This window comes from Prosopis cineraria, unplaced genomic scaffold (assembly GCF_029017545.1).
Source record: "Prosopis cineraria cultivar Desert tree isolate PC_DT_omini unplaced genomic scaffold, ASM2901754v1 PC6, whole genome shotgun sequence".
Taxonomy (NCBI): domain Eukaryota; kingdom Viridiplantae; phylum Streptophyta; class Magnoliopsida; order Fabales; family Fabaceae; genus Prosopis; species Prosopis cineraria.
Window position 1 is genome coordinate 19,906,742 of NW_026555337.1, and position 26,773 is coordinate 19,933,514.

General features: G+C 35.3%; 1 protein-coding gene across 2 annotated transcripts in view; it reads left to right on the forward strand.

Annotated features, from left to right (window-relative positions):
• The window catches only part of LOC129313062 (structural maintenance of chromosomes protein 6B-like), a 46,728-nt gene extending 21,388 nt beyond the window's left edge, over positions 1-25,340 (forward strand). The window contains exons 11-29 of one of the 2 annotated variants that reach the window (XR_008593848.1): positions 811-885; positions 1,078-1,182; positions 1,444-1,613; positions 1,762-1,864; positions 3,099-3,211; positions 4,497-4,701; positions 13,882-14,013; positions 14,551-14,665; positions 14,793-14,878; positions 14,997-15,092; positions 20,045-20,181; positions 20,273-20,375; positions 21,692-21,771; positions 21,876-21,954; positions 22,204-22,261; positions 23,764-23,861; positions 23,963-24,057; positions 24,699-24,918; positions 25,067-25,340. Coding sequence is in view for 1 of the 2 variants with exons in the window: in XM_054955897.1 (XP_054811872.1) it covers positions 811-885; positions 1,078-1,182; positions 1,444-1,613; positions 1,762-1,864; positions 3,099-3,211; positions 4,497-4,701; positions 13,882-14,013; positions 14,551-14,665; positions 14,793-14,878; positions 14,997-15,092; positions 20,045-20,181; positions 20,273-20,375; positions 21,692-21,771; positions 21,876-21,954; positions 22,204-22,261; positions 23,764-23,861; positions 23,963-24,057; positions 24,699-24,756 (1,908 nt within the window). In the remaining variant the exon portion in view is untranslated. Of the gene's footprint in view, positions 1-810; positions 886-1,077; positions 1,183-1,443; positions 1,614-1,761; positions 1,865-3,098; positions 3,212-4,496; positions 4,702-13,881; positions 14,014-14,550; positions 14,666-14,792; positions 14,879-14,996; positions 15,093-20,044; positions 20,182-20,272; positions 20,376-21,691; positions 21,772-21,875; positions 21,955-22,203; positions 22,262-23,763; positions 23,862-23,962; positions 24,058-24,698 lie in introns of both variants that reach the window. The other variant, XM_054955897.1, reaches the window with a different exon arrangement.
• The last annotated feature ends 1,433 nt before the right edge of the window (positions 25,341-26,773 follow it).

Consider the following 26,773-nt stretch of genomic DNA (forward strand, 5'->3'; position numbering starts at 1 on the left):
TGTCCCAAAAAATAAATGAAACGAAAATAGAAGTTCAGGAGTAAGGAAGGAAGCCTGTTATTGCTGTTTTCTTTGTATCCTATCCCATGTTTGTTTCACATGAAGTACCGACTTGAAGGGCGGCATGCTGTTTGACACATGTTGAAGAAAAGGAAAACCTCATATTTGTACCTTTTCTGCCTCGCTTTATTTTTCTTTCTCATTTTATTTTAAGAGGTTGAATAATCCTACTTTCCCTTGTATCTCTTCATTCCGTCTATAACACTTGTTGATTATTATCGTTCTCTTGAACCCTAACTGCACAGACTAGGGTTTCACCTTTTCTGGTCATGATCACATCATCAATGATGTCTGATGATGTGATTGGCATCCTTAAAGGAGATCAATGGCTACTTCCCTGATTCTGGGTTGACCCCCCCAGAGTGTACTCTCCTTTATTTCTGTTTATTGTGTGAACTTTCTTTTCCTTTTTGTTCTTATATGGTCATATGTTTTTTATGTGTAAAAGATGATGGGCTGGTTTGTGGCCCTAATCTGTGTTTTCCCATGTAATCATCAACAATACATTGAATATAATCTTACCCCAAAATAGAAAGGGAAAAATATTGATTCAGATATTTGTTCCTTTCACCTTGATTCTCTCACTAAACTACAAGTATTCTATTTCTCCCTCAAGAGATTGCTCCTTGCAAGTTTACTAGATACGTGAGATGTGTAATGACTTTTTGGCTAACTAATTTCATTCTAAATCTTGTATGTATCTAGATACTCATATAAGGTTGTTAATCCGTATGATGCATTTTCTATTAGATTGAAGGACATGATAGACGTTATCGTGATATCAACTTTTCCATCCGTGAGCTTAAACAACACCAAACCAATAAGGTATAACCAATGTTGTTGTTATGGATGTTATTCAAATGGAATACTTCTTGAAAGAAACATGCACATTCAAATTAATACTTAATTGATTTTTTATTTGGGCAATAGATTAAAAAAAAAAACAAAACAAATGCATACAGGAGCTTCATTTTTTTATTGTAGTTTTGCTTGCTATGACAATATTGTCCTGAACAGGTCGCAGCTTTTGGAGGAGATAGAGTGATGAACCTACTGCGTATTATTGAGAGAAGCTGTAGGAGGTTTAAGAGGCCACCTATTGGCCCAATTGGTGCCCATCTGGTACCACACTATTATATTTATATTGGATTGTGTTTTTTCACTTTTGCGTATGTGTGATTGGTTGAATTTAAATGAAGTTATAATTGTTGACCCATTAAATAAGCATGGAAAAGACTTTGCTGATATAGCTATGATTTTCCACTGCATCTTATGTAAGTAATAGATGAAGTTATAGATATTTGGATTTCATGTCTAAAAAAATTCCTCCTATTTATCATGTCAGGTTGTTTTCTGTATTAATTTGATAATATGGTTTAACAGAACCTGGTCAATGGTGATAAGTGGGGTGTTGCTATTGAGCATGCAATTGGGAAGATGCTGAATGCTTTTATAGTGACTGATCATAAGGATTCTCTTCTTTTGAGAGAATGTGCAAGGGAAGCAAACTATGGTCACCTCCAAATTTTTATTTATGATTTTTCAAGATCACGGTAAGTTATTAACCAGTCTCCATCTCTGTTGCCTCCTCCCTATCTATGTTCTATCTTCCAGTTTTTTATGTTGGTTTGGCTTTGTTGATTACTATGATTTTTTGGTTAGAATTTTCCTTGATTATTTAATCTGTACTTTCTGTTGTAGATTGTCTTTACCAACACACATGCTTCCCCAGACAACACATCCATCGATCCTTTCTGTTTTATATTCAGCGAATGACACTGTGATTAATGTCTTAGTGGATCTGGTAATACTTCAACTACTAGGCCATTTATGCTTTTGAAATTTTTCATTGATGATCTATTAGTTTTCCTCAATCAGCTTCATTTTCATTATTTTGTAGTGATTCTCAGTCATTTTGGCAAATATATCAAGTATTATCTAGTTTATCCCACTTTTATCTATTCATTAAATGATTGTTTGTGATCTCCCAAAATCTGTCTTGTGACTTGTCTATTATCAGCCCCCCCCCCACCCCCAACCTCTTCTTTTGTTGGGGGGCTGGTGGCCAAACTGCTTGAATATAAGCCCTAATTTTAAGAAAAATTTTGCAAGGAAATTGTAAGAGAGAATCTTTCATGCAATGTCCTTTTTGTTTTTGTTTTTGTTTTTGTTTTTACCTTAAAGTGTATTACCCCGCCCCCCAAATCTCACAAGTACATTGTGATATGGAATCACTATTTGGTTTTTGATAAATAATGAACAATTATCTTCTTTACAAGTTTATTGGTGAAAGCAAATGCTAGAGTTTTGAATTTTTATTTGATTCTCATTGCTAATTTCCTGGTATCTAGGGAATTTGATGAATCTTGAATGTGGTTATATTGAGTATATGTGTGATAATGTAGTTTTAATGGGTTGTATAGGTTGAAATATTGGATAAATACTTTGATTTAAAATATTTTTGATTTGGCTCTGACACTTTGCCTTGCTTTATAATATATCAAATAATTATTTTTTTAACTCTATTATTTTCTGTCACCAATATATACGGTTCAAAGGATTTGTGTTCAGTATTAATTTGCAACAAATCATTATCGTGAAAAGTTAAAAGAAAAAGTATTCTATGGTCTGACCGAACAGAATCAAAGAAGGCTTCAAAGGAAATGAAGGCAAATCATGATTCTGACTCTATTTGCTTGCAGAATTGCTTTAAATAAGGTTAAAATCTTTTCTGTTTTCACTTGAGTGCAATCAAATTATGTTTTTGGAGTCACATATTGCCTGCAACTCTGCAAGAAAAAATAGAAATTCTTATGAGAGATTGACATGACATATTTTTGGGGGAATAACGGATACTGTTTATCACCAACAAAAAAGACATCGTTTGCTAAGAATTTGGAAGTATCAAGATGTTGGAATGTCAGGTATATTGATGAAGGTGTGATTCTCCTCATTTACCCGTGACAGGGAGAAGATAGGAAAATATTTTTGCAGAATGGTCTGTTTCACTATTTCTAACATATTTACTGAATGTCTAGGGGAGCATTGAGAGACAAATTCTTGTTAGGGATTATGATACGGGCAAAATGGTTGCATTTGATCAAAGGATTCCAAATCTGAAGGAGGTCTTCACCTCAGATGGATATAAAATGTAAGCTCACGCAGATTGTTATCGCCCCCACATGCAGATGCTTGTGTCTTTGTTAGTGTCTCAGGGATTAACATTGCCAGAAATAGGAATATGTATAGAATTACATGGAGATTGAGTGAAATATAACTCGATGATATATATGACAGGTAGAATATAAAGACGTAAAGGGATTAGTTACCTACCTGCACTACCCACATCCAACCTTTTCTTGCTCTGCTACCATCTCTGATAGAGTTCCGAGATAATGGTGATCTAGGAAGATAAATATTATAAATAAATATTATTTTTAATTTATTTTAGATATTTTATATTTAATAATATTGTTTAGATTTTATTAGGTATTAAGTTATCTAAATTTTATGTAGATATTTAGATATCTATAAATTTATCCATATATCTAGTTATTTAGATTTTATTCAAATATCTAGTTCTTTAGATTTTATCTAGTATTTTACATAAATATAGATTCTAGGAGATTTTATTCAGTTTTATTTAATTGTCTAGTTATCTAGATTTTATTCATTTTTAAATTGTATTTAGCATTATAAATATGCTCAGCAACTTAGAACTAGAAGCAGGCATATCATGAATAAAATAGACTTTTGAAACTTTTGGCTCTTTGGAGATTCTCCTAAGTGTGGCTATCGAGAGAAGTATAAAAACAAGATTCTTGTTTTATATTATCTTGATATATTTATTTCTTCTACTTTCTTTTATCAGTTCTATGTTCTCTTATTAATATTATGAAGTTAGATTCTGATTTTATATGTTAATAGAAATTTATCTTCCTTAGTGTTCTTTTTCTCTCTTTAATCATCTTGGAACCTATCAATCTCATTTTTTGGTTGCTTAGTGTCTTTTGGTCCCTGTTCCTCCTATCCCAATAGACCCTTCTCTTTGGATTAGTGTTCTTGTGAACACCAGACATACAACATAGCCTCCTCTTTCCACTTACTAACAATGATATTAAATTCTTAAGATACAAGATTTAGACTAACAATGATATTAAATTCTTAAGATACAAGATTTAGTTGACACAATCATGCATGATTCTGCTCATGCATTATCAGACTGCATTATTCATTATGCTTTTTCTGCAGCACCCATGTCAATTCAATAAAGTAATTAATTCAAAACTATTTATCTTAGTTTATCTGTACCAGGAAACTGTGGCCTGGAGTAATGTTACTTAAAGTTTAAACATTCGTAGTGTATGCAGTATGCACTAATCTTCTATCAGATAAATAAATTGGGGTGGGTAATTTTTTGTTGAATTTCTTGCTAGGTTTTCTCGGGGCTCAGTGCAGACTGTTCTTCCCCCTAATAAGCGGCAGAGAACTAGTCGACTGTGTAGTTCTTTTGATAATCAAATTAATGTTCTTGAAGTTGATGCATCCCACGAACAAGAAGCAGCTAATCGCTTAAAGAGAAATAAAAGGGAGGCTGAAGAGAAGCTTGAGATTCTTGATAGGCAGCTAAGGCATGTAAAGGTAAGATAGTTGCCAAAATTCATCAAGTCAATGCTTTGTTTAGCTCATAATTTTTATCCTTTGGCCATTACTAATGGATAGTTTGCAATCTGCCGTCTTCATGATGACTAAACAAAATGTAGGTCCTTTTTAAACTTGTATGGGGTCTTTAAATAGATAGATTTTGTAAAGAGCAAATGGCTTCCGAATGTTTTCACCAAATGAAGTTGGAATATGAGCTCTTACAGTTATATATTGCTGATGTTATTAATGATACTTTTTGTGACATCTATGATAAAAGAGGGATAAATATTAATGCAATGCAATTATATGTGGATTATTTAATCTCGTTAACATTATGAAGTGAACTCTTTTAATGCAGCAGTGGATCACTATAGTACATATTTTGATAAATACAATAGAGCAATGCACAATGAATTGTATAAGAGTCCAAATTGAGAAATGCCTTATTTGTACAAGAACCTTCTTTGCAATGTTCTATATAGGATGTATACCAATTTCAGGTCAAGCTTTTGTTCTATTTACCAATCAAACTGTTTATTTAACAGTTAAGCCTTTACTGTTGCATAAACATTATTTGAGCTTGCTTCTGGCATTAGATATTTGAAAACTGATTTAAAATATAAGAGGGGTAAGGCTGGTGCCAGAAGGGTGAGCGGCCCATGTATCATAATGTTTTGAAAATGTTCATTGAAACAGGATTATGACTGTACTTCCTCTTTTTTCTGTCTTGGATTCTCAGATGTACTGGGTTGAGTTTTTTGAGACATAAAAAATGTAGCCTTAGGATCCAAGTAATGCAGAATAAATGGATTTTTTTAAATTTTTCTTTTGTGTTCATTATATCCTGATGCAATTACTATAGTTATACATGGTTAAATGATTGGGTAATTAATGTTTTCTGAATTATTGATATAGCCATTTAAGCAAAGGGATTTGTTATCCCACTGCAAGTCTGTAATGTCCCAAGTGGATTAGAATTCTCATATCAGTGTCAAGATGTCAATAGGATTTCTTTTTTAGGGTGCTTGTTTATGGGCCTCTTGCGTGGTTTTATTTTTCTTTCCTGCTTTTAGTTTAGAGTTTTGGCTTTTTGGTTCCTGTCCTGCTCACTAGCTTACAGCTTTGCTGTTTATAATGAACAGTTAATCCGTTTTTTGAGTGAGATGCATCCTTGGGCATGATGCACTGACTTTCCTTGTTTAGGATGGTTCAGATGCATAGGTAGCTAGTCATTGGGAAATGATCCTTGTAAACGTTAGAGTGTTTCTTCCTTGAGACCCTTGTTAGTTGGCACCCGGGCATCCTTGTGATGCTCACATTGCAACATCTCGACATTTGCCAAATAAAAAAAAAAAAGTGCTTCTGCCTATGATTGAGGGCTTGGTCTGAGTGTGCACTTTGAGAGGGAAAATACCATTTTCATTGATTCAAAAAATATGAGTTACAACCGGTATATATACAAAGTTGAGAGATAGAATAATAAATACTAATAACTCCTAATAATAATAATTTCTAATAATCAGGGTAGCATATTTACAATAAATTCAGTATCACCACATCCCCCCTCAAGTTGGATCATAGAGGCTAATCTTGTCCAACTTGCTTATGCAACTTTCATAGGTGGGCTTATGAAGCCCCTTGTGTAACACTTGCCCCGAGTGTTATCCAAAAATCACACAATTCAAATAAACTAAGTGTGGTTAAGGATTAATCTAATCCAAAAATCAACTTAGGAAACAAACCATTTAAATCACTAAGCAAATACACAATTGTAAAGTAAACATTTAAAGCCTTTAAAAAAAATTTATAGGTTATACTATAGCACACGGAAGCAAGCTAGACGAAAGTGAAATAAAAAGATGCTGTCATGACAGCATTAAATTGCTGTTATGACAGCCTTCCTGGGCCAACTTCCGGGAGGCACCGTTTCGTCATTCGACCTTCGATCGAAGTGATTTTAAAGCTCACACGTCACATTCAAAGGGTACTATAAGTATATCAAATTTCAAAAAGATCCAACGGTCGGATTGAAAAATTAGACATGTTAAAAAATTGATTATTTTTGCTGTCATGACAGCACTTCCGGACCAACTTTCGGAGTGCATCATTTCATCATCTGACCTCCGATCGGAGTGATTCCAAAGCCCACATGTCACTTTTAAAGAATACTATTAGCATACTAAATTTTGAAAAGATCCACGGATAATTGAATTTTATGCAGGTTACAACATCAACATTGTAGCTGTCATGCTGTCATGACAGCACCTCCAGACCAAATTCTGGTGTGCATCGTTTCTCCGTCCGATATCCGATCGACGTGATTCCAAATCCCACACGAAGCTTATAAAAGGTTTTACTTGTGACCCAAATTTTAGAGAAATCCAATGGTCAGATTAAGATTTGGACACACGGATGCAAAAGTGCAGTTTTTTGGTAAAAATCATTTTCAAAATTTTCCAAATCTCATCCTAATGGTCACAAACCTGTGGGAACACTTTGGATACGTCAAATAAGACTAAAAACACCTGATAAAACATTCAAATGATGGAAAACCTCCATGCATCAAATTTGATCACCCGGGGTGCCATTTCCCAAAATGGATCCTAAACCCCCAAAATGCACAAATCATACAAGAGTGGTCACAAATCAATCTAAATACCATGTATTTATATAAATACAAATGCTAAACATTTTCACTTGGCTCAGAGCTCCTTGTAGGGCCCACGCACCCACTCTCTCTATCCAAGATGTATGTTTGCCCATAGCACACCATTTGCAATGCAACCACTTTGCAATTGCTTATAGAATCACACACACACACATATATATTAAAATAAATATCTGCTTGTAATAGAAACTTGGTCTACTAAGTAAATCCATCAAAACCACACACCATAACCAAGTTTCCTAGTCACAAGTCTACAAACAGACAAAAATTCATACACAAGCACACAATCCACACATATTCACACACATACATAATCATATCCTATTGGCACCCTAAATTTTAAATACATTACAATATATTTGCTCAAAAGAAAGGGGTTGCAGTTCTTTACAAATCACAAGCAAACCCCTAGCTTTGCTCCTTTCCCCGTTCACCACTGGATCCTTCGCTTGGACCTAGAATATTGAAAAGAAAGGGGTGAGACAACCACAGTCTCAGTAACAGCGAAATCTACATTGATTATTATAAAGTAAGCCATAATCAAATAAACGAATAATAAATTCAACATAGTATATAATTTAGCCATTTAAAATGCATGAATGCATGACCTTGGCCGGTATGGCCTTTCATGACCAACAGAATGCCCCCTGGCACTCTTTAACTCGCAGGTAAACCTTATACCTACTTGTACCTCCACAGGCACAAAACATAATCTAAGGCATGATCTAATCCACCGAACCTCCTATGCCCCTTCGACGTGAATCTAAGCAGTTGAAGCTAACTCCCTTCCAGAGCCAGCCCAACTTACTTTCCATGTGAGGGCTACCTTGGCCTAGGCACTCAACCTCACACTTCATATGTTGGATTCCCTCCCCCACTGAGAGGTGTCGAACACTCAATACACTAACCACTTTAGTGCACTGAGCTCACAATACGTAAGACAACATTGAGTACTGACAGTGTGCCATAGAATATCAAAAATCCACACCTTCTCATTGGTGAACTCCCACCGAGATCATGCCTTTTACTCTTGTCTACTTTTCCTGAGTATTGACCATTCAACACTCTAAAGTAGTATAATATTTATAAATCTCATTTTCATAAAAACATTGTTATTAAACAATTAGAAAACATATTTGCACTATAATCAAAGTAGTACCCCATAACCCCTTATAAAGCACATTTAATCTTTTAAAACATGTAATGCATGATAACTAGTAATATTTATTCAAAAATAGCTAAAACAAAGTAATAAGAAATATAAATTCCCTGTTACCTCAACCCTTTGGTACAAAAGGGTTCCCCTTGTACAAAATAGGGCTCGGCTTGTTCCTTACTTCTCAATAAGTTCCACCAACAATTTCCTACAACATATAAGTGATCCACATCACTTATCATGACAAATAGCATTAATGAAGACTATAACTCATACCACACAACTTGGGTCAATGAGTCATAATCCACCCTAATGGTCCATATATTAAACCAAACATTCACATAGTATCACTTAACCACCAAAACCATTTATTAGCCATCATTAGGCTAATTTCCAATTATATAATTTTTTATCAATTAAACCTTCACTTAGTGTCACTAACTTTCACCATTAGCCCTTATAATGAAAACCAAACCTTAATTTAAATCTTATTAGGCTCAAATAGAAAAATTATAACTAAATCAATAAGCTTAAACCATTGAAGAGCAAAAACCCAATTTCTCAAGGTTTATTTTGTGCCCAAAACACCTCTTTTCATCCAATTATCCACTCAAAACATTAGATCACTATATAGAAACTCAAAACATGCTCCCTAGGATCCAAAGAAACAAAAGCTTACAAGAATAAAGCCTTTGAGATCAAAATCCAAAAATATCCTCTTCCAAAAATTGAAGAAAATCAAGAGAAAGGGAAGAGGATTGAAGTAGGGAGTTTACCTATCGTGTAGCCGAGCTCGCAACGGTCGCAAAGACTCCTAGATCTGAACCTAACTCCCTCTCTTTCTCCTTTCTTCTTCCTCTCTCTCTCACGCGTTTCCTTTCCTTTCCTTGTTTTCTTTTCTGCATTTCTGGTCTGTTTTGCTCTTTAAAACTGATGCTAAAACATTTTGGGGCAAATTACAAGAAAGGGCCCAACATTTTTTTATTATTGCACAAAAGCCCAGGTCAACTTTGGTAATTTTTTTCATAGTTAAAAATCAAATAAAACTAAACTTTTGCTTAGTAAAATTCAAACTTTAGACCTCTATCAAATTATTCTAAATTTTAATTTAATTATAGATATTTTATTTTATTTTATTTTTATAAATCCGAGTCTTTAAAATTTCAGGATGTTACACCTTGGTTAGAACATCTGCAGCTTGAAGATTGGTAGGCAAATAAGTCAAACATATGATTCCCTTCTTCACTTTTTCTCTAATCAAATGCCTATCCACTTTTACATGTTTAGATTTCTCACGTTGAACCGGATTTAGGGCCATGCTTATAACCGCCTTATTATCACAATAGAGTTTAGTGGTGAGTCCACCTTGACATGTATCTCTTTTAAGACTCATTTCAAACACAAATTCTCTTTTATTCCCTGAGCTAATGCTTGTAATTCGGACTCAGCACTACTCTTAGAGACAACTCTTTGCTTTTGACTTTTCTAAATAACTAGGTTTCCCCACATGAAGGACCAATAAGTAGAAGTTGATCTTCTATTAGGATGAGTTCCTCTCTAATTTGCATCTGTGTAAACCTCTATGGTTCTCTGTTCTTGTTTTTGGAAGAATAATCCTTTACCAGGAGTACCTTTTAGATACCTCAAAATCCTATAGGCTGCTTCCATATGCTTCTTCTTTGGTTCATTCATGTGTTGGCTAGCCACACTCACTGCAAAGGCAATAACCGGTCTTGTATGGGAAAGATAAATCAGCTTTCTGACAAGTCGTTGATATCTTTCTTTGTCAGTGGCCTCTTCTTTCTCATTATCTTCTTCTTCTTCAATCTCATCACCAGGATCTTCTTCGTCTTCTTCTAACTCTTCCTTATTCTTCTTAGGCTTCTTTTCCTTTGGAATCATAAGAGGGGTTCAGCAGGCTTACATCCCAACATACCTATTTCCTTCAAAAGATCAAGTACATACTTCCTTTGAGATACATAGATACCTCTCTTTGATCTTGCAACTTCCATCCCTAGAAAGTATTTCAAGTTTTTGAGGTCTTTTACCTTGAATTCTTTTCCTAGAGCAATCTTTATTCTAGTTATTTCCTCGAGATAGTCTCCTGTGAGGATAATGTCATCAACATATAGAATAAGAATGCACCTCTTACCTCCCTCATCTTTAACAAACATTGTATGGTCTGACAATTCTTGCTTGTAGCCCTCTAGCTTAAGGACTTTCGAGAACCTATCAAACTATGCCTTGGGAGACTGTTTTAAGCTATATAAGATTTCTTCAATCTGCACACTTGATCACTTCTTCCTTCATCAAATCCCGGGGGTAGAGTCATGTATACTTCCTCTGTTAGCTCTCCGTTTAAGAAGGCATTCTTGATGTCAAGTTGATGAAGTGGCCACTCTAAGTTGTCTGCCACAAATAATAGGACTCTGATGGTGTTTAACTTAGTCACCAGTACAAAAGTTTCTTTGTAGTCAATACTATACGTTTGAGTGAACCTTCTTGCTACTAAGCGAGCTTTTAACTTGTCATTCACTTGCAGCTTACAAGCTTCTTACCACTCGGCCTCAAAACAATCTCCCATCTTTCATTTTTCTTATTCCATGACTGCATTTCTCTATTCTGGTATTTTTAGTGCCTCTTGAATTCTGTTGGGAATTACTACTTTATCCAAATTAGTGACACATGCTCTGTAACTCGGAAAGAGAGCCTTGTAGGACATATGCTTCTATATTGGATGTAGGGTACAAGAGCGAGGTTGTTTATGAAGAGCAATGGGTAAATCAAGATCAAATTGATCACTCAACTGTTCAGTAATTTGCTAAGGTGGATCATGAGGTACCATTGGCTCAGTCTCCTTTGGTGCTTCAGATATAAAGTGCTCGCCTTCATTGGACTTATGTTTTCGTGAATAAACCAACAAGTCTTTGTCTTTCTGCTTCTCTACATCTCCCCTTTCTTTTGAGTTATTTTTGTAACTGGCACAAGAGATGGTGGTATTGAGGGTTTTGGTGAGGGCGATAGATCTAGTAATTGTGGTGATAACGGCTCTATGGTGTAAACTAAGAATCAAGGAGCATTTGTTTGTTGCTAGTTTCTTGGTCCTAAGTCTAAGATTCCCTTATACTCTCCCCTGAATTGAAGAATTGGATAGAAAGATGTGGCTTCATGAAAAGTCACATCAAGGCTTACAAACATGTCTTTCGAAACAAGATTAAAACATTTATATCCTTTTTTAGTAGGAGAGTAGCCGAGGAAGATGCATTTTGTAGCATGTGATCCAAGTTTACTGTTTTGGTGGATATGAATAAAGGCAATGCACCCAAACACACAAAGAGGAAGGTTGGTTTCAATATGAGAGGTGGAAAAAACACTTTGCAATTTTTGGAGATGAGTGTCAAAGGATAAAATACGATTGGGCATTCGACTGATGAGGTAGGTTGTAGCTATGATATCATTACCCCAATAAAACTTTGAAACATCGTGGGTGAACATGAGTGCCCTAGCAACTTCAACAATGTGTATATTTCCTTTCTACAATCCCATTTCGTTGGAGTGTATGGGCACAAGTACCGCGATTGATAATACTATGTTTGAGTTAGAAGGCATGCAAGATTTGGTTAAAATATTCAGTACCGTTGTTGGCATGCAAGACTTGGATGGTTGTGTTGAACTGGGTTTGTATCATGGTGAAGAAATTGATGAACACAGACACTTCCTCAGTCTTGTCTTTTAAGAAATATACCCAACAAACGCGAGTATGATCGTTAATGAAGGTAATAAACCACTTTGATTTTGTATGGTTCGGGAAACAGGATAGTTTCCACAAATCACTATGGATGGTAACAAAAGGCTTTGTAGGTGTGTATGGTGTTCTACTAAATGATGTTCGATGGTGCTTTGCTTGTTCACATACCTCACATTTGACATCATAATCAGTGGAACCAAGGTTGGGCAACAAATGAGATAGATAATGGAAATTAGGATGACCCATTCTCTTGTGCCATAACAGAATATTCGTATCTTCAGAGGTTGATATAGAGTTACATACACTAGTGGCTTGTTGGGAACTCACTCCAACATTGTCAAAGAAGTAAAGCCCCTCACATTCTGTAGCACGTCCAATCATCTTCCTGACGATAAATCTTGAAAGACACAATGGGTCGAAAGAAAATTAGCACAATACTTAGACTGCTTGGTTAATTGGCTAATAGATAATAGGTTGCATGCTAATTTTGGTACATGAAGAACAGACTCCAAAGTGATAGATTCAGATATTCGAATACTCCTTTTCTAGCAATAGGAGCAAGAGATCCACCAGCAATTTTGACTTTTAAGGTTTCCAGCACATGGAACATAGGTACAGAATAATAGATGGCAATCAATCACATGATTTGATGCTCCAAAATCAACAATCCACAGGGATTTGTTTCGAGAAGTTTTTAGGGCCTGAAGGAAATTACCCGTTTTGGCAACAAAGACCAAGGATAGTGACTCACATCTCACAATTACAGCAGCATGTGATGATTGGAGTACCTTTTGTCTCTTGAAAGATAAAGAAACATAGGACATAAAATTGAAAATTACCAAACACACCACTCTGGATCCTTCCAATGGCTCATGACAGAAGCTTATGAGGATCCATAGAGATAACACATACACTGAATGAAGACACCATAGCAATGAAGTTTGAGAATGATGCTCCCTAGGCTTGGTAACGTAGGGATCTTGCTGGAACTAGCTGTTGTTGCTAGAAGAAGAAGCTGCCATCCGTCCGATGTCATGCGCCGCTTAGCGTTCATTGGCGCAGAAACTTCAGTTGGCGCATGTGAGATCCACGCGCCGTCGCTGGCCTTTGTCCACCTAAGTTCTGCCGATTGGATGTTGGTGAGTCTCCTTAGGCCGGCGGTGAGAGTCAAGAAACTCTCTAGCATTAATGGCTAGAGACATGATACTAGGGTTGCCGCGCAAGACATTGCTAGAAACTCTAGACAAAATTTTCAGATCCTAATGCTCTAATGCCATGTGGCACTTTGAGAGGGAAAATACCATTTTCATTGATTCAAAAAATGAGTTACAACCAGTATATATACACAAAACTGAGAGACAGAATAGTAAATACTAGTAACTCTAAATAATCAACAATAATCCCCAATGATCAGGGTAGAATATTTACAATAAATTCAATAACACCACACTGAGATTACCAAGGACTTGTACTAACTCAACCAAACCACTTATTAGCAGAACATCAAATCTTTGTTTTTTCCCCAGTACCTCTATTTTTATCATCAATGTTTCTGATCATTTACTTTGCTTACTGTACCATCATCTGATACTTTGTTTTGTTTAGAGGCTTTGTTCAAATGCAGTGAAGGATTTGTCTTCTAAGAAATTAGCATTCGAAGATGAGAAGAACCAGCATGCTATGGCAAATCAATCATCACCTGCATCATCTGTGGATGAGATTCAACAAGAAATTTCTGTCTGTTTTCTATCCCACACTTTTCCTTCAAATTTTACTTGTCCTTCCCTATCCCTTGAATATAAATCCAGAATTTTAAATTGAATTTTTTTACTACAAAAATTATAATTTAATATACTAGTGACTTCTATTTGTTAACTAGTGGTTCTCTAGTAATGCCTTTTTTTTGCATAAATACTGTATATGCTACTGTCATTTGGCAGAATACATGTCAAATGGACTTGTGTTATTCTACCTGTCATTATGTTATCTATTTTAACATCATCTAATTTTTTTTTTTTTTCCTTTTGGCTTGCTTGTTTTCCTTGTTTTATGAACCTATTACCTATATTCATGGATTCTTTAGGAAGGATTCCTTGCTGATAAAGAAAGGGATTGGAGTGCTTTCCAGAGCTAATTTTTTTTCCTGTTCTCCTTTTGTCTTGTGTTCTGTTTTACTAGTGTTGCTCTTTGCAATACTGAAAGATGTCTTCTAAATGCATAATACAAATATGTTTTTAATATAATAATGTTTTTGTTGTATTTGTTGAATATTAGGAAGTCCAACACGAAATACAAAGGAAGAGGGAATTGTTGAAAGAATGCCAGAGTAGGAAGAATGAAGCAGCAGTAAAGGCTGATAATCTTAAAGTATCCTTTGAAGAACTATGTGGTATGATACTATTGGTTTCTTGTTTTATATTGAGCATGATTTTTTACAGCTTCCTTTTGTGTAGAAGAATTGATATATGCACCTTTTTTTCATTGCATGGTATGTTGAATATGTTAATTATATTTAGCATCGACACAAGAAGAGATCAGTGCCCTTGAGAAAACAGAGAATGAACTAATGCAGATTGAACGGGACATGCGTTCAGCAGAAGAGGTTCCCTTACATGATGTCTTACTTGTCCTTTTCAGTGCTCAAATGTCAACTAATCTTTTCTGATCTGATAATTATTTTTCTTACAATTACACGCTTTTTTTGTCTTTTAATTTCACAGGAGAAGGCTCATTATGAAGGGATCATGCAACGCAAGGTACTCCCAGATATCAAGGAGGCAGAGGCACGCTACATGGAGCTTAAGCAGCAACGAGAGGTGCTTTTTGATATGCATCGGTGATATTAATTGGGAAATTTGAATTACCATAAAAGCTAAAGTCATCTGAGCATGGAATCTCTTAATTTGTTCTAGATATAAATAAAACCTTCTTGTGGACTTGAATAGGTGCATTATTCAAGGAAGAAGATTAGTTATTTAGTCAAGAAAATGTCTCCAAGATTTATCTACCATCAAGATATCCCGTTCAAATTTGATAAGAGATCCTTCTAATCTTAAACGAAAGGGAGAATGGAGTCATAACGGTGATGAATAAATTCCCTGGGATCCCTTGGGAAGAAGGACATTCTAAATAGGCATCTCATTTGTTCTGATATAAACCATATCATTTGCAGCAGTGAAGAAATCTTGAGAAAGATACCATTCTTTACCAATCTAAATAGGCATCTCATTTGTTCTGATATAAACCATATCATTTGCAGCAGTGAAGAAATCTTGAGAAAGATACCATTCTTTACCAACCAAAGGAATGTTTTTGCCCCCATTGTTCCCAAAATCACAAGGTTCCCATCCTAGAAGGTGATCTGTGCACTCATTTCTCAAACACTTGACCAAAAAAGTCTTGTGTTCATTTCTAACATCAATGACACCAGCTACCGTATGAAAAAGATTCATATGCCCTTATAATTTTCAATGACCACCCGGATAAACATGTAGCTGACAACCTGCTATTGCTAAATTGTGAGGACCATGTAAAACATTGATGAAAGATGAATGTAGTAAAGGATGCATAAATTCTACATTGAGTATGGAATGCTATATGGGATAATTAAGCGGGTTAGTTCTTCAACCTCAATGGCTAGCTCTTAAAGAAGGATTCTCTATCCCATGAGTACCGACCAATTGGCATAGGTTTTGGTGGGCAATAGTTTTGAAAAAGGCTAACCATGGACGGTTATGACAAGCAAGGAAGCTTGGGGATGTGTCACAAAGTGTAGCCGTTGGGGTGTCAACTCTTCAAGGATTGATGGAGACTAAGGGCTTCTTTGGCATATCTTATAGGATAAGGCTTGATGGCAAAATACTTGATAAGATTTTGATACTATCTATATTTTGGACTAACATTGTATAAAATACTGTATTGTATAAGATTATATTATACTATCTTATGTTTGGTTATATATGTAATAACACTAGATTTGATAAAAAATAACACATTTGACAAACTAGCCTTTAGTTACAATTATAATATATGTTAATCTAAAATAGTTATTTTGCTGTATTACATTAAGTTTTAGAGAACTATTATTTTTAATGTTAGGATAATTAGTATTTTTTATTTTAAATTTATAAAGTTTTGGATGTAATCTTCCAAATAGTTTATCCCTCAATTCTAAACATTCAATTTTCATTAGTTAATTTCAGTAATGCAAGTCTTGTCATAGCAAAAACTTCCAATAGCTAGGCTCAAACATCTGTCTTGCCTTTTGATGCATCTCTGTAATTGTGACAGAGATAGCGAGATAGAAGAGAGAAGGGAAAGAGGTAGAAGAAGAGAGATAGAGAGAGTTCAGAGGAGAGAAGAATAGAGAAGAGAACAAGGAGAGCAATATGAAATACTTGCTCTATTGTTCAAGATATAATCTGAATTTACAATAGGTATCTATTTATGGGCCAGGCACCTGCCCACTAACGGCTACTAACAGTCACTACTGACTTTTATTAACTAACTCCATAATGTCCTTTCCCGTCATTTATATTTATTATGATTATACATCAGTACCCCCCTTCCTAGAGACCCATGCCCTTATGGGTCAAGTACGACAATAGATGGGTACAACTAAAATTTAAGCAGAGAAATGTGGGCATTAAACTCTGAAAGCTGTTACTAGCTATTACTTTTCACTTTTCAGTGCAGGAATTAATGGAAGCAACTGAACTAGACTTGATCCTAAAAGCATTTTTATTAATCCTCCTCAGTACCATAGGAGAACAAATAAGTGGGTATGGAGAAGCTGAAGACAAAGAAAAGCCCAATAAGACAGATTCTTCTATGGCCTGGTGGTAATGTCATTGAGTGACATTGGGCCCACACAATTATCCCAATTCAGAAGATGGTTCTGGTCCATTAAAGATAAAAGGTACAGATCCTGCTTCTGAAATTTCCACCTACATGACAGCCATGGTTTTGACTTCTCAATCTGTATATGACCTAGCCACGTAACCTTTTGAACAGAAAGGACAGGGAGTTCCTTTTTATTTCTTGAAGCTCGAACACAATCCTCACTTCGCAAAACCTTAGGAGCACAAGAACTAGCAATGGACAGCCACAATGATGACAGAGCAGGGACACATGGTGACTGGCAAACAGAACCCAGCAATGTGGAAGAAACATAACTCAGCAAAGGTGAAAGAGAAGCAAGAGCTGAAGGCGACAACAAAACCAAAGAAGACTGCGGCGGAAGAGGGATTGAAGGTTATGAACATAAAGAACACTGGTGAGAAGACTAAGACAGAGGGTAACGGTGGCCTTGTGAGTTGACCAAGCTGCATCTTTTACCAGCTTTGGGTCCCAAAACTTAAGCCATGATAGATGGGTTTGCCAACACCTGCTGTTAAAGAGTTTGAAAGGTCTTGTTTGTAATACCCCAGCCTCCTTCATTTTAGAACTTGCACAAAGAAACTTTCTTGAAATCATGGACTCTCCATTCTTGCACTTCGTTGCGCGCTTTTGATGATAGCAAGGAAGACCCAACTTCCTTTTCAACTTCAATTGTCATATTTTTGGGATCCCCATTATTTCTAGAGTTATTCTGGGCCTTTTGGCTCCCACAATCTTGTAGGAATGTTTTTCCTTCATCCAGCTCCAAAAATTCTTGTGACCCACAATTTCCTTTAGGTGTGTGTGTTCCTTTCCACCTTGTTGACCTCCTCAACCCATCTTTGAATTGAAGTTTCTTGCATGCAAGCAAGACTTGCTTACAATAATGTAAGTGGCTTGAAGAGACACGTTGACTTTACAATTTCTGGCTTGAGGCCCGCCACATACATCAGAATCAAATACCTTTCAGGCAATCTTAATTGACTAGTGTGACTATCAAAGAATTCATTAAATTCTCACGCCGCCCTGCTGACGAGCCACATCTGGTTGTTGTTTTAATTGTGGAATGGAGTGTTTTTCATGGCCTAGGATAGCTTGGCTTTGATACCACTGATGCATCTCTGTAATTGTGACAAAGATAGAAAGAGAGAAAAAGGGATAGAAGAGAGAAGAGAAAGAGGGAGAAAAAGAGAGATAGAGAGAGTTCAAAGGTGAGAAGAGGGAAGATCATAGAAGGTTGGAGAAGAGAACAAGGAGAGCAATTTGAAATACTTGCTATATTATTCAAGCCATAATCTAAATTTACAATGGGTATCTATTTATAGGCTAGGCTTTTGCCCACTAATAGCTACTAATAGTCAATAACTTCATAATGTCCTTTCCCGTCATTGATATTTTTTATGATTATACATCATGTCTGGTGCCAGCCATGAAAAGATAAAAGGCTGCAGGGATTTGTGAGGAAGTGCTAGGCTTATCATGTTCCACTGAAGACAAATAGCATCCAGCCATATGATGGCCTGCTTCAACAATATTAGCACTATTTTACTTTGTGAGCCATAACTTGTCTTCAATGTTACTGTAAAAACGGTATACTTTTTGTTACTATCATTGCCTGAGAATCAACTCTCAAAAAATGGGATCACATCTCGCATTTAGAATATGGATGCAGCTACAGTAGAGCTCTACTTAAATACTTCAATAGTGGCTTCAATGGCATGCCAAAACCTCGATAAATCTGGATCTATAATTTCTGTCCATGTTTTCTTGGCAATCAAGCACAGCAGTCCATGATCTTTACCCAACAGTGATTCCATATAATATAGTCTTTCCACTGCCTGCAATCAAAACCCGTTTGTTAGTGCAACAGGTTGAGTGCATTTGTGCCCCCTACGTTCGAGGCCCTTATGCCAAACAGACTTTAATGCCTAAGTCTTACATTGAATTGAGTAGTATGGTATGCTTTTTGGGGTATTTTAGTGGGTTATTTCTCCTACCTTAGTTCAGTTGCTAATTTTTCATAGAGGATTCCTCACCCCACTTGAGAGCCCATCAAGCACTTTCAATGAATCCTCCACAATTACTATTTGCGAAATTATTACAAATCAAGAGATAGTCTTAAAAATATGAAAATAAAGAAAGTGTGTGCGAGGTATCTAGTGAGATGAAGGGAGTATGAATTCCTAAGTTTCACATTGAGCAGTATAAAATGCTCTTTTGTATATCCAAGTGTGTTGGTTCTTCCATTTCAATTGCTAGACTTTGAAGGCTTTCAATCCCTTAGGGTGCCCATTGTTTGTTGTTTAAGCTAAGTGGTCTGTGGCTTTAGAAACATCTATAGACAAGTATATCGATAGAAACATCTTTACATGTCCTCTATCAACAGCTTTATTGTCATTCTGTTCAAAATGGGGGTCACTAAAGTAAATGAAAAGGGGTTCACATGATCCCCTTGCCTTTTTGTATTGAAATACAAGTATTTTGTTGCTTGACCCCTTTCTTCCTTGAGTTTAACACTTATATTAAGCTCCTGTTAATAAAGGATGAAATCATGGAAACACCAAGATGACAAAACCTGGAGGGCTGTAACCCTTTTTCTCCACTTAACTCTAAAGGTCCTTTCCTGCAAGGACCTTATCGAAAACCCCATCTGACTCAAACATTTGGTGAAATTAAAAGAGTATCATCTGGCTGCTCATGCATCATCTACTTTAGACATAAGTTAAAAAAAAAAAAAACCAAACAAATGAAAAGAAAAGAAAAAAGTATCGTCCAGCTGGTTACTTTTCATTATTGACCTTTTAGACTTTTTTTTTTTTTTTTTTTTTTTGAGGAGGGGGGAGGATTTTGCCTAAATATAGTTGATTTCTACTCTGGTTGAATTTTGCAGGAGTACAACAAAAAGGCTTCTATAATTTGTTGCGAGGATGAACTTCAATCTTTAGGTGGTTGTGATGGAAGCACACCAGAGCAAGTCAGTGCACAGATAGAAAGACTAGCTCAGAGACTCAAGCGTGAGAGCCAAAGGTCTGTCATTTTGATTGAAGTTCATTTTCAGTTGTTTCATCAGCCGGGCAGGATCCTTTGACTACATATCTCTGTTTTTACCCCTCTGTAGATACACAGAATCATTAGATGATCTCAGGATGTTGTGTGAGAAAAAAGAACGCAAGATCATGAGAAAGCAGCAAGCTTACAAAGCCTATCGAACAAAGTTGAATGTATGTATGCTTACTTTTTTCTTATCATGATAGATTATTAGTGGATATCTTGGCCTCTAATTTTTGAAAATCAGCATTCTGTATTACTTAGCTAATTTGATTTTATTGTAGTTCCTAAAAATTGTTGCTTTTGACAACATTGACATCAATTTCCTTCCTCATTTCTGTGAAAGAAAGACTTAATTCTCTTAGGAGGAAAACTTTTAATTGAGACTTGACATCCATTCTTGCTATTAGTTTTTGCCTTCAAGAAAATTATCTATTAATTATAATATTGGTTTTTTTACCTTTATTTGTATGCTTGTATACAAATTTCTGAACTACTTGTTTGGGAAGATGCAAATCCTCAAAATATATTGACACCCATTATGATACTCTTTCATTTATATCACATTTCAAGGAACATGATTTGTATATTTCTATTCTGCCCCCAAAAAATCATTCAAATCCGATATTCATATCATTTTTGTGATTTTCTTTGATATTTTCATTAAGGCAAAGCTGGCTCCAACTAAAGATCTGTTATTGATGGTTTGATGTCATGCTGATGTGCTGTATTAAAAAAAAAAAAATCATTGGGAAAGCTTCGCTGCAATGCCACCCTTGCAGCCCTACCTAGCTCACCTTGGATTAGTTGGAATCCAATTTATCTTTTGAACAAGGGTGGTTTGATACCAAAAGTTTTTTGTGCTATAAGTTGCTCTGATGAACCATCTTTTGCCTTGTTACTGATTAGTGACCCCTTCATCACACCCATGACAAGAGATAGCGAGAGCGCAGCTTTCTATTGAATTATTTGATTCTAGAAAAATTAGGAGTAATCAGAACAATGCAATAAGATATTTATCTGTTTTAACAATTAGCACTATTTAGCTAAGCATAGACCACTTGTTCTTTGAATTGGTATAGGTAGTAAATATTCAATTTTTTGCATAAAAAGGTATTTTCTTTGCACAAATCAAGGGATTATTAGAAGAGAGAATTTCACCAATTAAGGCTAGAGGTTAGGAATTAAATTCTGATTGTTTCTCCTGTATTTTGCTAATCATCAATGAAACTTGACATATTTCACACAAAGTGTTTGTTCATGCACTTCTTGTTAATTGGGTCCTCTGTAGTTTATTCCATGCGTTTTAACACTTTGTGGTCTGCTTTTATATTGTTCTCACTTTTTTCCCACTCATGTTGAACAAATGCTCATCTCTTCATGATGTTTTCATTGTTGAATTGTTTCTTATGCAAGTTTAGTCATTTCGTTGTTCAAGTTTTATTGCTAATAAAACTTTTATCAAGTTTTTTTTCAACATTCATTGCAGGCTTGCCAGAGAGCCTTAGAATTGCGAAAGAACAAGTTTCGCAGAAATGCAACTCTTTTGAGGCGCTTGTTGTCTTGGAAGTATGATTTTTTCTCGGCATGGGCCATCTTTTCCTCTTCTATTTTTCTCTGTTGCATTGATATTAGACATATATTTTCATTTATTAAATTATGATCTTGAGTAGATTTAATGCCCATTTGGGAAGAAAAGGATTCAGTGGACTTATCACAGTCAATTATGAAGAAAAATCCCTTTCAATCAAGGTAAGTTATTCTCCTTATGTTATACTGTTCTTCTTTTGCTGCCATTACATATAGGAAAACACTAAAATGTAGAGAGAAAGGAACAGGTAAAAAGGTTTAAAACAAGAATCTTGGCATAATAGGTGTGACTTCTATTCCATTGTCTTCCTTTACCGTTCCTAGGTAGAAAGATGAAGTGCTAACGATAAGTCTCTTCAATTTTCTCATAGCTGTTACACATATTTGCTCTCCTTTATCTTCCATGTATAGGTGCAAATGCCTCAAGATGCATCGGGATGTGCTGTTCGTGACACACGAGGCCTTTCGGGTTAATTTCTAGCATTTATTTATATTATGATTTAGTTAATAAACCTACACAAGAGCTCTACGTAGCAGCTCCAATGTTGTTTTATGAATGATGTGTGTGGATTATCAATGAATGATCCAATCTTTTTTTTGTGGACTTAATTGTATTGTATAAATTGCAATGGAATTATGATGAATTTGCCTCTCGTTATACATTCAGTTATTTTGTGTTACTAATAGGATGTTCCAATATGAATAAAGACTTCCCGCCACGTCTATGACTGGTGTTTGTGCATGATTCCTATCCTGTGTTTGTCTATGTTCTTTTACCTTAAATTCATGTATATTTCATACTTCTATTGATTATACAGACACATATAGTTCATATAAATCACAATGTATATTTTTAATTATTTTGATAGAGCACAATGGCGTCTTGCAATCCATGTAGCCGACCCCACCTAGTGGGATAAAGGCTTGTTGTTGTTGTTGTTGTTGTTGTATATTTTTAATTATTTCTATAGGGAGCAGAATTAACCATTTGAAGTATTTTTTCTATAATTTTACACCTCAAATGTGATTGACTTTATGGTATAGTTCTGACTTATTGGTCCCCTTCTGATTAAAACTTGCTTGTGAAATTTGTGAAATGCAAAACCCATACAAAATGATGTAGCTAGTACATTTGATTGTTTCCCTTTTGATTGGATAAGTTCAAGACCGATGCTGAATCTTTAGGCCCCTGCTAGTTGTTCTCCATCATAAGCTTTTTTGTGCCAATCAATGCTCTACATTCAATGACTTTCAAAAATGTCCTTCTTGGTCTCCCTCTATCTCTCTTTATGGGGCTAAGGAGAGATAGAGGGAGACCAAGATTGCAACGGGCTTCTTAAATGACTTTCTTCTCCCGCCCCTCCTTAGACTGCAATGGCCTTCCTAGTACATGACCAAACCATCTTAAATGATTTTTTACCTTTTCATGCTCAATAGATGCTACACCAACTTGTCCTTTTATATGATTATTACTTATCCTATCTCTTCTTATATGACCACACATCCATTTCCATATCATCATCTCTGCTGCACCTTTTAATTTTATGCTTGTGTTACCCTTTCAATGCCCAACATTCACTACCATATAACATCATTGATTTTATAGTGGTCCAATAAAACTTCTCTTTAAGTTTATTAGGGCAAGTTATCAATTGTCCCAGTAAGACATTTATTTCCTGAAATTCTTGATCAGCATTTGCTATGCATAAGCCATGTGAAATCCATGTAGGCTTGGATTGTGAGAAGTGCAAATGAAGCAAACAGAAATTTAATTAGTGATGCATCTTATACGATGCAGATTTTTATTACTCCCCCCTCATTTGCTTTTTGTCCCACTTTCTGCTGAGTCTATGTTACTTTCTGCTGTTATAGTATTAATTATGTACCCACAAAGAACATCTTCGTTCCTTTTTCTACCAATTAAAGCTATTATTTACCATTCATTTCATGTTCGTTGTTCCTTCTCTTTAGGTGGGGAGCGTTCTTTTTCAACATTATGCTTTACACTAGCCCTTCATGACATGACAGAATCCCCTTTCCGCGCAATGGATGAATTTGATGTTTTTATGGTATGGTCATGTTTGTCTCTTTTGTATTTCTCTCTTCATGCCTTTGTGATTGGAATTGATAATTGTTGGAAAAATGGACATTTCTTTTCATTCATCTACAGGATGCAGTCAGTCGAAAGATTAGCTTGGATACTCTTGTGGATTTTGCTGTGGAACAAGGATCCCAGTGGATATTGATCACCCCACATGATATTAGGTACTTGTTTCCAAGTAGCCTTGACTGTTGTTGTCAGGCTTGTATTGATGGTATCCCCATCACACCCTAGTCATTAATTGGTTAATTTAATACTATATTCTTTATATCTAGAGAGCACAATTGCATCATGCAATTCATGCAGGCAATTCCACCTAGTGAAATAAAGCTTGTTGTACTCTTTATATTTATCATGCCTCTCCCAAATTAGTCGTGTCACTCACTACATGGCTTTTAAGGGTAGGCCTGGTTGCATGATGGAAAGGGGAATGGAGAGGTGCTGTGAAAGATAATAAGTCTCAAATGCCTGCACAAAAAAAGCAATAAAAAAAGATGAAATTTGTTGAATAACAATAACAAAGGGGTAATACAATTTGGTGCTTCGTTTTCCGTAAGGTGTTGCCAAACATAACTCTTTTAGTGCCTGGCGTGATCCATCTAGTGAGAACCTGGTCATTGAATATAGAGTTGAACTTCTCACTACAAAGGTTCTGATATAATGTCAAGACCATCTCAGCTCAGGCTAAATCTTTTAACTGAAGGATTTTGATTTTTCCCCAAGTTCATTGAATTTCCCTGTATTACGAATTATTATATACTTCTGTTATACTTCTAACATTTCCTTTTCATGCTTCAAAATGCAGTATGGTTAGGCAGGGAAACAGGATAAAGAAGCAGCAAATAGCAGCTCCCCGTTCTTGATCAATAATCATCATCTGTAATTTATTTGAATGTCTGCTTTAGGTGTAGATGTGTAAGTATGGTTCAAAGCGTTCTACTGTTGCCTTCGGTGCCAACACAGCACCAATGACCTTTTGCTAAGGCTCATTGGACAAGGTTGCGGGTTCTATATCGCCTGCCAAGGTAGTGTGTGTGGGTTATGTATGTTTTTCGAAAAATGAACTGTTCGGACTTGCATGACATGATGTAGATATGCCTGCCATTTTTGTTGCTTGACTACCATTTTTTGCTGGCACTAGTGAATGGTAAGCAGATTTACATATTCCTGTAGGCAGTAAAACTGAGGCAGACTTTTTAGCTAACCACAATCAGCTGTTGCAAGTCAATTAAAATGCATTGGAAGTTGGGTAAGGGAAGATATTTTCTTCCTTTGAAATATCACATTATTGTAGAAGAAAATTTTATACATAAAGCGTGAAGAGGAGGATGGCCATCTCCCAAATTTTTCTCTCCGGTCTCTTTTATAAGGAATCTGTAACTATTTGGTCAGAACTATGGAAATCGAGTTGTTATTAATTTTATGAGAAAAAAAAATAAAATTTTAATTTTATTTCTATTTAAATTAAAAAAATAAACTTGCATTATATTTTCTCTCATAATTAATAAATTTAAATAAACGTAATATTAAAAAATGTAATTAATACCATATAGTGCGGCTTATGTTTCTAGAAGATGTCTTGTAACAAAGGTAGGAAATATTTGAAAATCTGAAATATTTCACACATGTCCGCAGAAATATCATCGTGCCTGGTCATAGAATGGAGAACGAATTAAGTGAGCAAAATGGTCTATTCCATCATGGGTAAGGAAGAAACCAATTTATATATTATACATAAATTATTCACATTATTAGATTTATATTATTTATATATTTTTAAATAAATTCAGTATTACATAACAAAAATTACATATAAAATTCGTGTCCTTTTTATATAATCCACACTAGTTTCAAACTAGTTTTTAAAATTATGCATTCAAATACAAATTTTGTTGCAATAAATAATTTCACTAAACTAATTTTTATTAAGTAAACTTTGGGCAAATAAATTTTTGGCCAACAAAAAAAGCCAAACATTCGTAATTAAATATTATTTTGTTTTCATTAGCTTGGACATGATTAATTAAGGTCCTCAGTAACATCCAATAGGCACCAGAGAATCCAAAGTGGAAAAAAGCACTCATGGAATGAGAAGCAAAAGAGAAGTTAGTTTTGCCGCATGGCAAACAACCAATTCATTAATTAGTCATTTGTTAGTTGCTCAAGTCTTTGCACAGACTTGTGAGATAAACTATAATCTGACATTTGTATCTATCCTTGGCAATCTTAATTGGAATCTTCAACATTTCGACGTAAAAAAATTCATTCTTGATTGGTGATTTAGCTGAAGAGGTAAATATGAGTTTACCACTTAGGTTCAATGGGAAGAGACAAATTAATTAAGTAAACAGACTTGAGAAACCTCTATTGTGGGCTTAAGCCATGTCCCAAAGCATGGCTCAAGAGATTTAAATTGTTGTGAAGGGTACAAGTGTTGGCGGTAGTAATCAAGTTGTTTGGTTTGAATCATGCTCAAAGATACTGCTCTTTGAGGGTTATTGATTAGTCTTGCAAACAATACATTTTAACACTTTCTCCTACCTTATATGAAGGGACTAGAATAATAGAGCTCTAGCACAATTAACAAATAACTTGTTTTTGCACCGTCACTGCCAATTTTAAAACAATGAAGAAACACAAATAAAACCCTCCAAAATTGATTTTCTGCTTTCTCTTGTAGGTCTATGCAATTGAGGTGATTGTTGAGGCTATTGAGTTTGTTCTGTAAGAATGTTTATTTGATCTTCCATAGAAACAATTACTTGATCTTGAATGAAGTTTTGATTAACATTATCTTGTAAGAATTGGTTTTGGAATTGAAACCAACTCTTCCTTAAATATAATTTTTTCCAATCTTATTTCTCCTCCAAACTCAACAAG